Source organism: Arvicola amphibius, chromosome 7, assembly GCF_903992535.2.
Source record: "Arvicola amphibius chromosome 7, mArvAmp1.2, whole genome shotgun sequence".
Taxonomy (NCBI): Eukaryota; Metazoa; Chordata; class Mammalia; order Rodentia; family Cricetidae; genus Arvicola; species Arvicola amphibius.
Genome location: NC_052053.1, coordinates 36,498,320 through 36,513,592, shown reverse-complemented (window position 1 = coordinate 36,513,592; position 15,273 = coordinate 36,498,320). Strand labels below are relative to the sequence as shown.

The 15,273-nt window shown below is 40.5% G+C and overlaps 1 protein-coding gene across 1 annotated transcript in view; it reads left to right on the top strand.

Moving 5' to 3' along the window:
• Arhgap15 (Rho GTPase activating protein 15) overlaps positions 1–15,273 on the top strand; it is a 604,020-nt gene that overhangs the window by 340,772 nt on the left and 247,975 nt on the right. The window contains exon 9 of the mRNA XM_038336693.1: positions 14,991–15,113. Coding sequence (XP_038192621.1) covers positions 14,991–15,113 — 123 coding nt within the window. The remainder of the gene's footprint in view (positions 1–14,990; positions 15,114–15,273) is intronic.

The following is a 15,273-nucleotide window of genomic DNA, read 5'->3' as shown; positions in this document are numbered from 1 at the left end:
TTAAGTATCTTTAGGCCATTTGTGATTCTTCCATTGAGAATTCTCTGTTTAGTTCTGTACCCCATTTTTAATTGGGTTATTTAGAATTTTGATGTCTAATTTCTTGAGTTCTTTATATATTTTGGAGATCAGTCCTTTGTCTGATGTGGGGTTGGTGAAGATCTTTTCTCATTCAGTAGGTTACCTTTTTGTCTTATTGACTTATTGACTGTGTCCTTTGTTTTACAGAAGCTTCTCAGTTTCAGGAGGTCCCATTTTTTATTGTTTCTCTCAGTGTCTGTACTACTGGGGTAATATTTAGGAAGTGGTCTCTTGTGCCCATGCATTAATGACTACTTCCCACTTTCTCTTCTATCAGGTTCAGTGTGGTCGGATTTATATTGAGGTCTTTAATCCTTTTGCATTTGAGTTTTGTGTATGGGGATAGATATGGATCTATTTTCATTCTTCTCCATGTTTCCATCCAGTTAAATCAAGACCAGGTGGGCAGTTTAAATCAACCTATAAACTGCAAGGAAATAGAAGCTGTCATCAAAGCCTCCCAACCAAAAAAAGCCCAGGCCAAATGGTTTTCGTGCAGAATTCTACCAGAACTTCTAAGAAGAGCTAATATCTATACTTCTCAAAGTGTTGGGTGGGAGGAAGGTGGTGAGGGGGTGAAAGGAGGGGAGGGGAGAGGGAACCGTGATTGGTATGTAAAATGAAAAAAACAAACTTTTAGATAAAAACTTTTAAAATGATAAGAAGAATTATTTTATTTCATTATATATGAATATGTGTATGTATGCATATGTGTGTGTGTATACACATATGTGGGAATGCATGCCGAGACTAGAATATATCATTGGCCCCTCTGTAGCTGTAGTTGCCAGTGGTTGTGGACCACTTGACTAGTGCCTGGAAACTAAACTCCAGTCCCCTGCAGCAGCAGCCCTCTCTCTGGACGTCCAAGTCATTTCTCTAACCTCAATTTTCTTTAAAATGTGTGTGTGTGTTATGTATATATGTGTTTGTGTTCATGTGCTTATGTGTGTTTACATGTATGTGACTGTGGCACATTCGTATTTTAGGGCTAGTGTGGAGGTCAGAGGACAACCTCCAGTGTCAGTCCTTGCTCTCACCCTCATTTGAGGCGGGGTCTCTTGTGATTCACCATTGCTTATTCCAGGCTAGCCATCTCATAAACTTCTGGCAATTCTGCTGCTCTGCTGCCCCTTTTTCTGGAAGCATGCTAGTATTACAGATGTGTACTACTGAATATGTTGCCCCTGGAGTTCCAAACTCCTGTTCTTACATGTGTCTGGCAAACATTTTATCCACTGAGACCTAAGAGTCTTTTACAGAACATTTCAATATATAAAATGTATTTTAGTTGCCATGACTAATGTGTGTTACAGGGAGCGCGGGGGTCCCTTTGTTCTGGCCCCCCCAGCTAGCTTACACCTGAAATAATCACACAGAAACTGTATTAATTAAAGCACTGCTTGACCATTAGCTCTAGCCTCCTATTGGCTAACTCTCACATCTTGATTTAACCCATTTCTATTAAATCTGTGTTCACCACGAGGTCGTGGCTTACCAAGAAGAATTTAGCATGTCTGACCTGTCGTCTCCATGGTGGCTCTCTCTCACTCTCCTTTCTTTCTCCCAGAATTCAGTTCTGTCTTCTCTGCCTATTTAAGTTCTGCCTTATCAGGCCAAGCAGTTTTTTTTTTTTTAAATTAATTAACGAATGAAAGCAACACACAAACAGAAGGAGCTCCTACACCGAAAGCGTATGTGTTTTGTGTACTACTTCAACTATAGGACATGGAAGTACCTTGAATATAATGTCAAGACTGTTTATCACTATGCAAGGTCACATTGCTGCCATATTTATCAGAACAGATAGCCTACCATTTCTGACTGGATAGACATACGATTTATTGAATAGAATGAACTTTAAAAATCATATTGCTTAAGTATTATTAGCAGAAGTAATAATAGAAGTGGTAGTGCATGCCCTGCATCCACCTAGGGCACTCACTTCAGCAGTACTCTCGTTCTCTACCAAAATTGCAATAAATTCTCATGTAGAGACTTAGGTATGCAAAATATTAAAGAGGTACCATGTCTCAAAAGCAATCCCTTAGAGCTCTCTTTATACAATATAGACACTGGCCTTTACTAATATTTATTAGTGATATGCTTAATTAAATTTCTATGCATTGATCCCTGAGGTTCTGAAATTATCTATGTCATCTTTCGGCTTAACAAACTTTGATAGGATGCTATTTCGTTATCAGCCCCAAACCCCGAGGACCAGTCCTATTTAAGTCTTATGATATAGCTTCTGTGGCAAACTGTATGCTAATAATGGTGATGATGATGATGAAGAAGGAAGGAATGGGACTGAGGCATTTTTCTCCTTGTGTATACCATACAACGTAAAGTGATTGTAGATGATAGAATATTCAGTGACTGCAACACTGTGACAAGTTCTCTTTCGCTCAGTTATGCTGATGAAAAAAAACAGAATCCAGGGGCACTGAGCCTGGCACTGTCCTGGTAGCAGAAATGGAATTGCATGTCAGATCTCAACACAAAGGCCTGTCTTCTCCTCCCACACAGTATCAAGCCCAGATACTGGTAGATAATCAGACTTTTTTTTTTCTTCATTAACCCTGAACTATGTTCCAGGGAATGCAGGGAGTACCATTAAACTTTAAACTGCCTCACGAGGAAACTCCCGTGGCAGTTTATTTTACGTCACCGCAACCCTGGCAAAAGAAATATTTCTGCCAAACGGCCAGGTGACTTAGAACAATCCTCAGTTGACCATTTCCTCACAATACAGCAATTAACTTCAGTTCTCCTTTGCAGTGGACACCCACAATTTCTGGCTTTGTCCCCCCTGCTCTCCTTGGTGCTGTCCTGTAAGCCCGCACCTGTTTGTGTGGCTGGGACTGCTTTTCCCACAGGTGACTTCTTGTTTTTCCATCTGTGCCACGGAGTGCAAACAGCTAAACATGTTTTCTGTTGGGAGACATTTCCTGGTGGATGTTTCTTACCGGTTCACAAAACTGGGGTGGGAGTCGGACCCTGCCAGAATATATCCCTTGCACTCCTGTTTCTACTTTGGGAGTTTAAAGGATTAAGGGCTAACAATAACAGTAGTTCTTGCTATTGCCCAAGCCTCACCCGGTCTTTCTCACCATTCACAAGGTTCGTGTTTGGAATCAACACTGACGACTGCAGCTGTTTTGTTATTTAAAGTCGATCTTTCAGTCAAAAGGAGAATGTGCTGCGGCCTCATTTTGACTTTGCTTAATGTTTCCATCCATATTTTAGAAATAAGTCAAAATACTTTCTTGCTAAGTGCATTTTTCTTTCAGTTTTAAACCTATGTGTATTTTAAAGGTCATTCAATCCGTGCCTTTCCAATTCCTCCAGTCTTAAGCCATCCCTGCTATTTTGTGTAAAAGGTACTTAATGTCTCAAGAAGCTTATGGTGGTCTTAAAACCCAAATTCAGTTGGTTTTTTTTTCTTCCTCAAGACCATAAGTTTCATTGTGTCAAGAGTGAACAAGCTTGCAATGGACCAAGATCGCAGCCTGTTCAAGTCCAAAAGCTGGAATTTCAGAGGGGTTGGAACTTGGCACAGCACATTTTCCCATGCGCAGCTCAATCCTCTCTGTTCCCTCCCAGCTTAGGCAGAAACACATGGAAAGGATATCCAGCAGGGCCCTTCTCAGTGACATCTGCATCTGGAGGGGTGTCCTGGCATTCGGCAACACAGCTCTCTGTCCCCCAGGGAAAGGGAAGGCTGAAAACCCCAAATAATAAGAATAATCTATTGCAGATTTTAGGTTACCAAAAGTTGGAGGGAAGAATCACAGCCAAACACTTAGCATTGTTGCGTGTCAAAGGAAGGCTACTGTAATTTCCCCCCTTGGGCATGTATTTTTCATATTATTATGCATAATTATGCATATAAATTTAAATACATTTCCATATTATATTCAAAACTCTCCAATTGTGAAGACATAGACTAAAACAATTGATGGGAATTATTGCTTTTAGGCTGAAATCCTAGTCACTGGAAGCATTGGGCCAGCAGTGGGCGCCTCAAGCAGCAAAAAAGGCTCCCTAGAACATTCTTCAGGATTTAAGAACAATTTTTCTAATAAAGTCAATCTGGGATTAAAGAGGCAGAAGGAGGCGCTGACAAAGAAACCAGAAATGATGTTTAAGAGGCTTGGATTCCAGCTTTGCTCTGTTTCTTCCTCTGTTGCCTCGGGCAAGTGACTTCACAACTGTCTGTCTTTCCTCATCTCAGAAGCTGGGGACACTTACACTTTGTTCTCTTCAGTTTTTTTGTTTCCCAAATTTAGCATTTCATGTTTCTGAGAAGCTAGCCTGAACTGTGCCCCAAAAATGGGGGTTTCTGATGTTTTCAAAAGTGAAAGAAAGGAAGAAAGGAAGAAAGGAAGAAAGAAAGAAAGAAAGAAAGAAAGAAGAAGAAGAAAGAAGGAGGGAGGGATAAAGAGTTTGGAAATTTTATTACAATTGACTCATTTTTGAAAATGAATAGACTATTTGGAATAACACTTTGGTTTGGGGAATCTGAAAGAGTGGTAGGAAAGCAGAGAAGTTTGGTTTATGACAGGCGCGGTAACCCAGGTCTCTATATAGGACCCTGAGGGGTTTCAAAATAGCCAACAAGCAACTTACATCCAGACCACAGCAAGTGACAAAATGACAGGACTCTTTCTGGGCTTTTTCTTAGGGTTTGAATTCTCCTTTAGAAATGTATGTTATGAATTATGATCACTGCGCTACAGCCAAGTATTCACCGGGCTCCAGCTAGATCTTTGTTTAGCGAGCATAAGCTCCCTGCCAGCTGCAAACTGCAGCTGTCTGTCAGCATTTGTGAGGACAAACCTCGCCGCTATCCCTGATCGCTTAGCCGTAGACTACACACTGTGTCCTCAGATATGCTCGGCGCACCCTTCGCATTTTCAATACACTTCCTGTGGGGGGGGGGGGGGCGGGGGGAGGCCGGTGGGCAGCAGTGCTTTGCCCGCACATTTTGGAGCAAATAGCTTGAAGCTTATGTCAAAATAATTCTTCGAATAATAGAGGGTTCTGTCCCCCCGAAACACTACTTTTTGAAAGACTGTCTCTGGCCTGGCATTTTCAGATTCCTGATATTCCCTAGCAGACAAGGCAAGTTGCCACACTGGCAGCCACTGCACGGGCCAAAGCAAGGCCTGCAGAAACTGCAGAGCCGGCCAAGAGCGCAAGCCCAGGCCAAGCGCGGGTCTCAGCACTGGGGAATGTGGGGGTGAGAAGGCCACCAAGAAAGGCGAAGGAGGCAGGGCAGAGCGGCCACTGCCCTGCATCATGGTCTGGAACCGCAGGCAAGATATAAAGAATCCTTATCTCAGCCTGTCCAGAATGTGCAGCTGAGCAGGAACCCCCGTGCCTTTCCAAGAAGGGGCTTTGAAAGACGACGATGATGCATTTTCGCGTAGCATTTGTTGGTTTGTTTTCTATAATTTCTAGGTACATTGAGGCTAGGAGGAAGGCGCTGCAGCCGTGTACATTAAAGCATTTGCGGGTTAGTGGAAGTCTATGCTGTTGTCGTCATCAGGGTAGGTCAGAGAGGGATGGCAATTTTGATAATACTCTAAGAATTACCTCCAGGAACTTAGGAATGGCTAATCAGGAGTTGTTTACCTGGTAAAACGGGTTGGAAGGAGTTTGGGTTAGGGTTACTCCTTGTAACTGGTGTCATCAGACCCTGACTGTGGATATGTCATTTGGGGAATTTTGTTTAATGATTATATTCTCTAGCAAAAAAAAAAAAAAAAGATGGAATTCTTCCCATTCACAGGGGTATTGTGAGAACTGCTTTTTGCTCCAAAACAGTATTGTTGCTACAAGACATGTTCTCTCCAGGGAGGAGAGACACAATGCAAATGCAAATTCACAGCAAAACTGTACCATATGCAGCTCATGTCCAAAGTTGGCCTAAGTCACTTACCCAAGAAAATGCCCTAAAGATGGGAGAAAGGCACATCCCCCGCCCCGTGTGTGTGTGTGTGTGTGTGTGTGTGTGTGTGTTTGTGTCCTCTGCGAACCCGCTCTTGAGTGTTTAGGGTTATGTGTGTTTATCAGCATGGGAGCACTGGCCCAAACATAAACACTTTCTTTCCCACAACTTTAACATATACACAATGCTCGGAATAGTTTCTTTCAGGAGGAGAAGCCATGAGAGTCACAGGGCAGTAAATAACAGCAAAGCACGGTGAGGCCATGATTGTTCCCTGTTCACAAGGGCTGTAAAATGAAAACAAAGACGGCAAGGAATCAATATTTTCAGAACGAATGGCAACTCTCAGCGTCTGAGCATTTGGATTGCTAAGTGCCTTCGCTTCTCTGTGCTGTGTCTGCTGCCTCGCTCGTCGTGAAACCCTTTCGCTGGATGTGCTACATACGATGAGCTTGGGTGTTATAATAAACAGAGAGGAAGGCTGCAATAATGTATTTTGGTTAGAAAGAAGCACTTGAAAGAAATTGGTTTTGCTATACACATGATGTGAGCCAATCAATAGTGGTTTAGTCTGACAAGCACTGTCAATACCCACTGTCACCGTTCAGAAAGTCTTTAACAGATAACGCTTCGAAGCCCAATCGTTTTTACACGTGCTCAAAGTCTTGAAATGCAGTCTACCTGGCAAATACTAATCGCAGGTAACTCTGGGGATTATATTCCAGATTTTTCTTTAATTGAGAAGCGAGGAACGATTCATTTAAATGCACACATACAAACACTTACGTACATGTGTATATATATAAATAAATGTGTGCATAAACATGCAGCAGCCAAGAGTAAGCGCTAATGATAGCAGATAGATAGCAAGCGCTCGGGAAAGGTTGAAAATGTTAGATGCTGTGCTGCGGGATGGGGAGTGGGAGTTTTACACCTGTTCTGCTTCTTGCTGATTATGGATGGGTACGGCCATAGTGGTATAGGACACTTCCCACAACCTTAAGAGTAGCAACAATTGCTAGCGTAGGCTGAATGCTTAGCATATGCTTGTCATTCTGCTGCATGATTTGCCTATATCAGGGCATTTTCCTTGCACATCAGTCTCTGGTGTGGATATTGTTAGTCTCATTTAACCAATAATGACAGATGTACACACACACATATACAAAATAAAACCTCTTGTATAGGTTAAATAAGATGCCACATTAAGTGACAAGTTGAAATATTATAGTTAGCATTCATAAGAGAGTGAAAGAACGGGAAAGAGAAAGGGGCACAGCTGGTTGTTGTTGTTTAAAGAAAGAACATGAACATCGGGAGGAAACTATAGCTCTTTTGTGCTTTCCCATTAAACACTATAACTGAAGTCAAATCCTTGTCCTGCAAAGCAACATGAATGATGTAAGTCACTGATCTCTGTGATTGGGCATAGAGAAAAATGAGATGTCCTGGCAAGAGTTTAGAAAAGAGCAGAGAGCTTGCAAAGGTGGCTGTGTTCCCTGACACTGTTGGCTTGGTACGTAAGTATGTCAGTCTTGGGAAAACCATGTGTGACATCTGGAGTAGAGCTGAGAAATTGCCATAGGTGGCTAACTCCTTTTGTCTTAAGGGAGTCCCAATCTTTAGCTATAGCTCTCCTTTGAGACTCAGGGTTGTCTTGCGTCATACAGTCACTTGGAGAGTGGTTAGTAACTCTCCAGGGGGTGTGCTTCCTTGTGGCAGCAGACAGCTCCCACTGTCGGATGCCCTCTTCAGTGACTAAATTGGCAGTCCCAAGATGATTCAGCCATCAGCTCCTTTGCTGTCCCTTGATTTACTCATGCCCCCTAAGGCAGTCCACTTCCCTCTCGGGCCTATAATAATGCACACCACCATGCTCTAGTGTCCATAGTTCTTGGAATGCAAAGGATTCAAATGTTATATGGAAAGTACTGAAGAAAGGCAAGACAGACAATGATATTTTATGTTATTAGACAATGATAACATGCTGGAAAATGGAAAGGCAGGACATTGACTTATGACTCAAATAACCCTATATTCAGTCTCTGTTGCCTACCTGTTACGTGATCTCAGAACCTCAGATTCTTAACATAAAGAATGGGTGATTAACACGCTAGAACCTACCAGACTGGAAGATTATAGTAAATAAATAAGACACACCTTGCCTTAGAAAGTTCCTTAGTGTATAACAAGTACTCCCAAAACACTGGTCGTTATTAGGAACAACTATATTAGGATAACCAGAGTGGCTAATCAAAATTGAAACTAAGACTGTTTTAACTGACTCGGAAATTTATCTATGTCTATATCTACATCTTTATCTAGACCTAAATCTATGTCTCTACCTATATCTACATTGATATCTCTATATACATCTATACCTATTATAACCCAGGTCTCCCCCTATATCTGTACCTCCATCTCCATCCATGCCATTTCTATCTGTATCCTATACCTTTATCAATGCTTATACATATTTCTAAATGTTATACGCATTTCTCTTATTTTCTTTTGGCTGTGCCTTTGGTGACTGTTAATATATATGTGCACATGTGTGTGGAGTTAGCGATCACTCTCTACCTTTTATTTTTATATATTAAAGTGAAGTCTCTCACTTAACCTCCTGCTCAGCAGTTGGTTTAGACTAGATGATGGATGAACTTCAAAATTCACCTATCTCCCCTGGCACCCAGGGCTACAGTGCTATGAGGTCCAGCTTTTCATGTGGTGCTGGACATTAAAACTCTGATCCAAATGCTTGCCTGGCATGACCTTTATCCACAGAGTCTACTCATCAGCCCTGTATTTTTTTTATAATTCAAATACATACTTAAAATGTTTCTTCTAACTAAATATTATTTTAATATTTAAGACATTTCTCACTCCACACTCTTCATACATGAGCATGGTGGTGGTGGTGGTGGTGGTGGTGGTGGTGGTGGTGTATGTGTTTCTATTTTGGCTCAAATTTCATGCTTCACAATTTTTGGATGTAGAATAGCATATTCTTTCCTAAAGACATGTTGTGGCATTCAAAAGACCAGGAATTCTGAGAGTTAAGGCAAAATGACACAGTTCTGTCGCTATGCTCCATACCTGTCAAAATGCCTCTCTACACATTTCCCGGAGTGTGGAAGTTAATGTACACTTGTTCTAGTGGCTCTCACTGTGAGTGTGCATACTGAGTGAGAGTTTCAATAACCCCCAATTCAACAGTGTGGATTTTAGGGTTTGGCTCATATTGCCCTTGAAATAATCAAAAACATTCAACGTAATTTTTTTTTTTTATTCTGCAATGCTCCTTCCTTTTTCACAAAATGTCTAGATGGGAATTTTCTAGAACTCTGCTGTGCCATTAATTACCGTGATTACAACTCCATGGTCCATCATCTTTGGAGACTGAGGTTCACATTTTCTGTCGGGCTCTTTTGGTTTAATTGGGCTGTGCCTGTTTTCTATCATGGCAGTACCCATTTCTGCTTTTAATATACCACCTTTGCTCAAGGAGAACAGGTTCCTACCGCACCATACCTTCTGTCTGGATGGATGACCCATGCTACCTCTCTCTTTCTCTCGCATAATTGAAATTTGAAAACCAGCTACTGTTTTAGCTCAGGAGCCACTTACTTTATTAACAAATTTATCAAAGTTGTGAGTGGCTCTCAGAAGAGTTTACTGGCACTGTGTCAATTCATGAGGAACCAAGATAAAATAGCTGGTCAATAGAAGAATGTTTTAATGAGCTGGCCCCATAGCTTACCCCGCTGATGGTCCTGTTTCAGGGAACAACCACGTTGTGTTCCTCTCTGTATCCAATAGTTGGAGGCGATTAAGGTCTACTTTCTCTTCTCCCCTTTTTTTCTTTTGGAAATAAAGTATAAATTCAAACAGTGGTGCAAGGATCTTTTTGAACTCTCGATCATAAAAAGAAACTTGATAAATCTGTCGTGAAAGAAAGGTTGCATATTGCAACCATGAGTAATTCGCCGACGGTGAACTCATTAGAGGAGGAAGACATGTATACACATATTACTGGGAAAAGTAGCCATGGAATTTACATAGGGATGAATTATAGTAGTCCCCGTCTCTTTAATAACACTGAGATTATAAAAATGGGTTCAGACTTGACTATTTAGCTAGAAAATTTATTCGGAGAGTAAACAATTTCGCTATATGAATTCTCACTTCTCCATAAAAGGGTACAGAGCATAAATAGGGACTGCTGAACATATGATGTATGCAAACCCTTCCATTATGAATCAAATAGTCTGTTTCGTATTTTTACAATGTCGAAGTGGGAACGAAGCAGTTAAAACAAAGCGCTGCTGTTAAAATTCCCTGTTTTAACTCTGCTAATTATTTCCAGACTTAATCATGATTTGTACTTTGAGTGAGTCACTTAACGTTTCAATAACTTAGTTTCTCAAACTATTGAGAGCTGAAATTATGACTTCTATTTACATTGAACATATGGAAAAGAAGGAGATAGTAAATGACCCACAGTGTATTAAGCCTAAACCTTCCCCTTTTGTCCCTCGAGTGTAGGGAGTAACATTTAAAACCTGCATGCTCTAGACCCGCCTGCTGGAAGGGTCATGCTGGAAAGTCTGTTCAGTCCAAGCCCATCATTAGCCCAAGTGTGTACGGCCTGGGAAGAAACATACAAAGGCTGAAACGAAACATAATGAACGTCCTTTTTCTTTTCCACCAATTTTGGGTAAGGTACTGTTAAGAAGGTATCAATACAGAATGACCCCCCAAATACAAGAAAGTTGTGTTGGAAAACCTGAGTTGAGACAACAGCACGCTTGTCGGGACAGTCCTTGGGAAGGTTTGAGAAGGACCTCAGGACCTCTGAGGATGAAGAGTCTGGTTTGACCTTATTTCGACATTTCTTTCTGGACCTCTCGCTGCGGACACCATGGGGTGCTAAACTGATTGCACTGACCATTCTTGCCAGCTTTGCCCTGATGTCCTCTTGAATGGAAGCTGAATTGCTGGGGACTACGGGCTGTTAACGGGACTCTCTAGCCTCACCTGAGGTTGATTCACGCACAATGCCTTTAGTAAAATGAAAGGAAGTAACCCTGAAAGCTGCCTAGTGCTGTGTTTCTGAGGAGTAGCAACTCGGCTCTCTTAGTGACATTTCTGAAGCCTTAGCTCTCCTAGAATTTCCAAATATAAAAAAAATAACAATGAAAACATGTAATTGTGACATGGGAATACTGCGAGAACAGCAGTTTGGCAGGAAAAGGAAATATTTCAAAATAAGTCCCAAGCAAGCAAAGTTCTGGCAGATACACGATCCTGGATTATATTATCCAAACTGTTAGATTCTGGAAGATTTGGGGTTTTCTTTTGTGGTTCCCATACCCTTAATAGAATGGTAGTAGATGACCATCATCCACACTGTGTGGCCCTTCCCTCCATTACTGTGGGAAAAAAAATACACAAGAGGTACCAGGGAACTCCCCAAAGACTGGCCTGGGTAGAAGACTTATGTTGAGTTAATGCTTACTGTCACACATAATGCTATTAACTGAAGATCATCTGAGAAAGCTCGCTATCCTAATACCTTCCAAAGTGCAGGATCCTAGCACCTCTCTGCCTTAGCACCAATTAAAATCTCTCAACTGGTTAAGAATCCTGTTTAAAGATAGTACTGTTTGCCTCTACGTGCTCAGACTTAAATTGCATACTTAAAAAAAAAAGATTCTTGGTCTTTGAAAAATATGCTATTGAGCTTCAAAGAAAATTTTACAATCAGTGGAAAACTAAGAGGAAAATATAAAGGAAATATGTGCATTATTTCCAGAGACCCCAGAAAGTATGCATAGCCAAGCTAACTTACATGGAGGTGACAATACATAGAATTAAGGGACATTCCTGTTCTCCTCTGTAAATCAGATTAACTGCTTTAGAATTCAAACCATATCTCTTACAGCTCTTTCCATTTTCAAATAAAATGTTTAAATGGGAATGGAAAAAAACTGCTCATTGGCTTAACATAAATCTTCAAACTGCAGGAAGTTTCACCCTCAAAAAGTAGTTAAATCTCTGAGGAAAAAGAAAAGGCTGAATTCTATTTTTCATAAATGATGGATTATTGTACCACACTGTGTATTTTCCAGTAAAGTGTCCTTTTATTTGCACTGTGTGATTACAAGTTTCTAAAAGTATGTGTGGGGTCACTGGGTGCTGTGGGAAAATGAAAGGAACACTGTTCTGTGGGATCAGGAGAGAGATCAGAAGCGAGCTGTCCTGATTATCACAGGCATGTGTTTAAACTTTGCTTTCCTTAATTGCTTATGTTGTATTTACTTAAAATGAACAATTTGGCAAGTTCTTCTCCCTTGACAACAGAAAAGCATAAACTGTTTTATAAGTTTGGCTGTTAACATCAGATTTGTAAACCACAATATTCAAAGGCTTTTACTGCCGTTTGCAGGGCCCCGGGATGGACCTGTCTTCATAGCCAGGCGTCTCTTACATTTTTATTTTGTATTTATAGCACTTTCTTTCTAGTTATTTGGTTAATAAAAAGTATGCCATATATTACAGTCTTCTACTGACTTTAACGTCTTCATAACTCCCCTTAGAACGAAATGAACAAAGCAGCGTTGATGGCAAAGGCCTTGCAGTCTGACTCGTCTAAGGATGATTATTTACGGCTCTGGGAAATGGAAGGTGACACTCAGAGAGGCCATCGAAATAAGCACCTATGGAGAGTCCGCCTCTGTTCAAAACTGTGTAACCTTACCCATGATGCTGTTAGGCTGGGTGAGAAGGAAAGAAGTTAAAACATTTCGAAACCTTTTTCCATTTCCCTTACAATCCAATACACCTTGCAGACATTTCTCACACGTGGAGCCAGATGGTGGGATTGAAAACAATATAATGTACATATATATATCTCTAATTAAGAATACTATCTCTGGAATACCTAGGGGGTTCCAGAAAGATATAACTCACTACATAATTATTTTCATAATGTAACATTTGGAGAGAGAGAGAGAGAGAGAGAGAGAGAGAGAGAGAGAGAGAGAGACAGAATGTGTGTGTTAATTTGCAAAGTACTTTCCAGTCACAAATGCTTATGAGCTCTGTCATGGCAGACAAAAACTACACTGTCTGGTCATATGGTTTTTGACACCCTGGCATGGGAATTGCAGGGGTTTGAGACGAGAAAAGAAGTGGAAAACAGAATCATTGGCAACCTGGAAAAACTTAAATTAGTTGTTCCATACAATTACCAGTTCTGTGAAATCGCACAAAATCTCTCCAAGACATGTGTCTTTGAAGGACACTAAGTGTTCTTCAGCCTCACACAGGAATGCAGACTTACAGTATAGTAATATATATATATAATTATTATATATAATTATATTATTATATTATATATAATTATTTATAGTAGTTAATATTGTGGTAATATTTCATCACTCTCCCCACTACTAAAGTATTAACTAGGTATTAACTATTCCTATTCATATACCACTGAGGTCCTTTGCAATGCCTAGGCCAGAATGTAAGCTGTTTTCTCCGTGTGCTGATGAACCTTCTACCACCAAGAAAGGAGGTTTTAATTGTGCCATATTAATGCCCCAATTCGTTTAGGTGATAATTCTTAAGCAGGGACATTTGGCTATGTCTATAGGTGGTTTTGATTGTCATGTCTAATGAGGAAGTCCTGCTGGCAACCTGCAGAGATTATGTAAAAAGTCCCCTATAACTACAACCACAAAACTTATCTGGCCTAAAACACAGATAGCTGAATAATTGCCTCCGAATTTCCACAGATACCTATTATTTTCAGGTAAAATTATGTATTATTGTCCTTTTCTATGATAAGTATTGTTCTCAGTTCTATATAGCACATCGTATCAGATCCCAACAAATTTTTGAAACTTAATTTAAAAATAAAATCCCATCATTCTCCACAGCTACCAGGTAGGCAAGATGTCCACCTGCTTCTACTGGGTGCTTCACCTTGACTTCTGGCCTTGCCAACTGAAGTTTGCTCCTGCCTGGGGTCCAAGCTGGAGGAAGGAGGATGCAGACATGCTCTTTCATGACTGATTACAGATTTTTTTTCTCACTGTCTGAGCAAGGCAGATTTTTAAAAACAGACTACACATTTTTGTCGATAATTGGGTTAAAATAGTAGAGACAGAAATAGAATATATCTTATCTCACAGACATATCAAATTGCCATCAGTAATTAATAATAACAGCCCATGAATATGGCTGGACCATAGGCTCTCCAAAAGCCCAGAGTCTATTACATTTGCTACTTTTGTCATTGAATTCCCCTAACTCAGTATCGAGTGTGATGATCAGCAGACTTTGGTTCAGGACTAAGTATGACACACACTTAACTGAAAATAGAACGAAGATCTGAGGGCAGAGGAGTTAGAGGAATGTGGAAAATTCGGAGGCAAATTTTATAAATTTGAGTAAGAAATGGCTGCATCCCAGGAAAAGAAATCCCATGAGTTAATATTAAAAAAAAGAAGAGTAAAATCATTTGAGTATGTAAACCTTTCAGAACAATGCCTTGTGTGGGTAGATCTAGTATGTAATCAATATTAATTGAAATTAGAAGAGCTAACGTACTCCTCCAATAGGTTATTTTTCTGACTGTAACTTTGTTTTTAGATGCAAGGAAATGGAATTATCTAGAGGAAGGTCTCTATGTTAAACATAAGGGAATGGAAATAGAAATGAGTTAGCTAGCCCTCTTCTCTTTGTACATTGGATACAAAAGCACACTGCTTCCAAGTAGACATATTTTATTCCTCTGCCCTGGCTGGATAGAGGGGTCCTGGTAGCCATCCACGTGGTCATTCTGTAACTTGCCTCGCGTTTGTTTTTACACAAAGTAATAATCATAAACAAAAATTACAAAAAAGCAAAAACAAACCAAACCCCTGACTTTGTTTTCGATTCTCAGTGTTCCGACTGCATCACAGTGCCTCTGATACAAGCGATAAGAACCGTGTGAAGAGCAGACTGAAGAAGTTCATCTCCCGAAGACCTTCTCTGAAAACTTTGCAAGAAAAGGGAATCATTAAAGGTACGGGACAGTGTCATTTTCGTGGCTTGCTCTGTAATGGAAGAAAATATAGTTGTCCAGAAAAATGACCCTTGAGTAAATAAAGTTGGTGGTATGAGATTATAGAGAAAAGAAATAGCCAGAGTTGGCCTCAGAGGACCTGGCCTCTGTACCAGGAGCA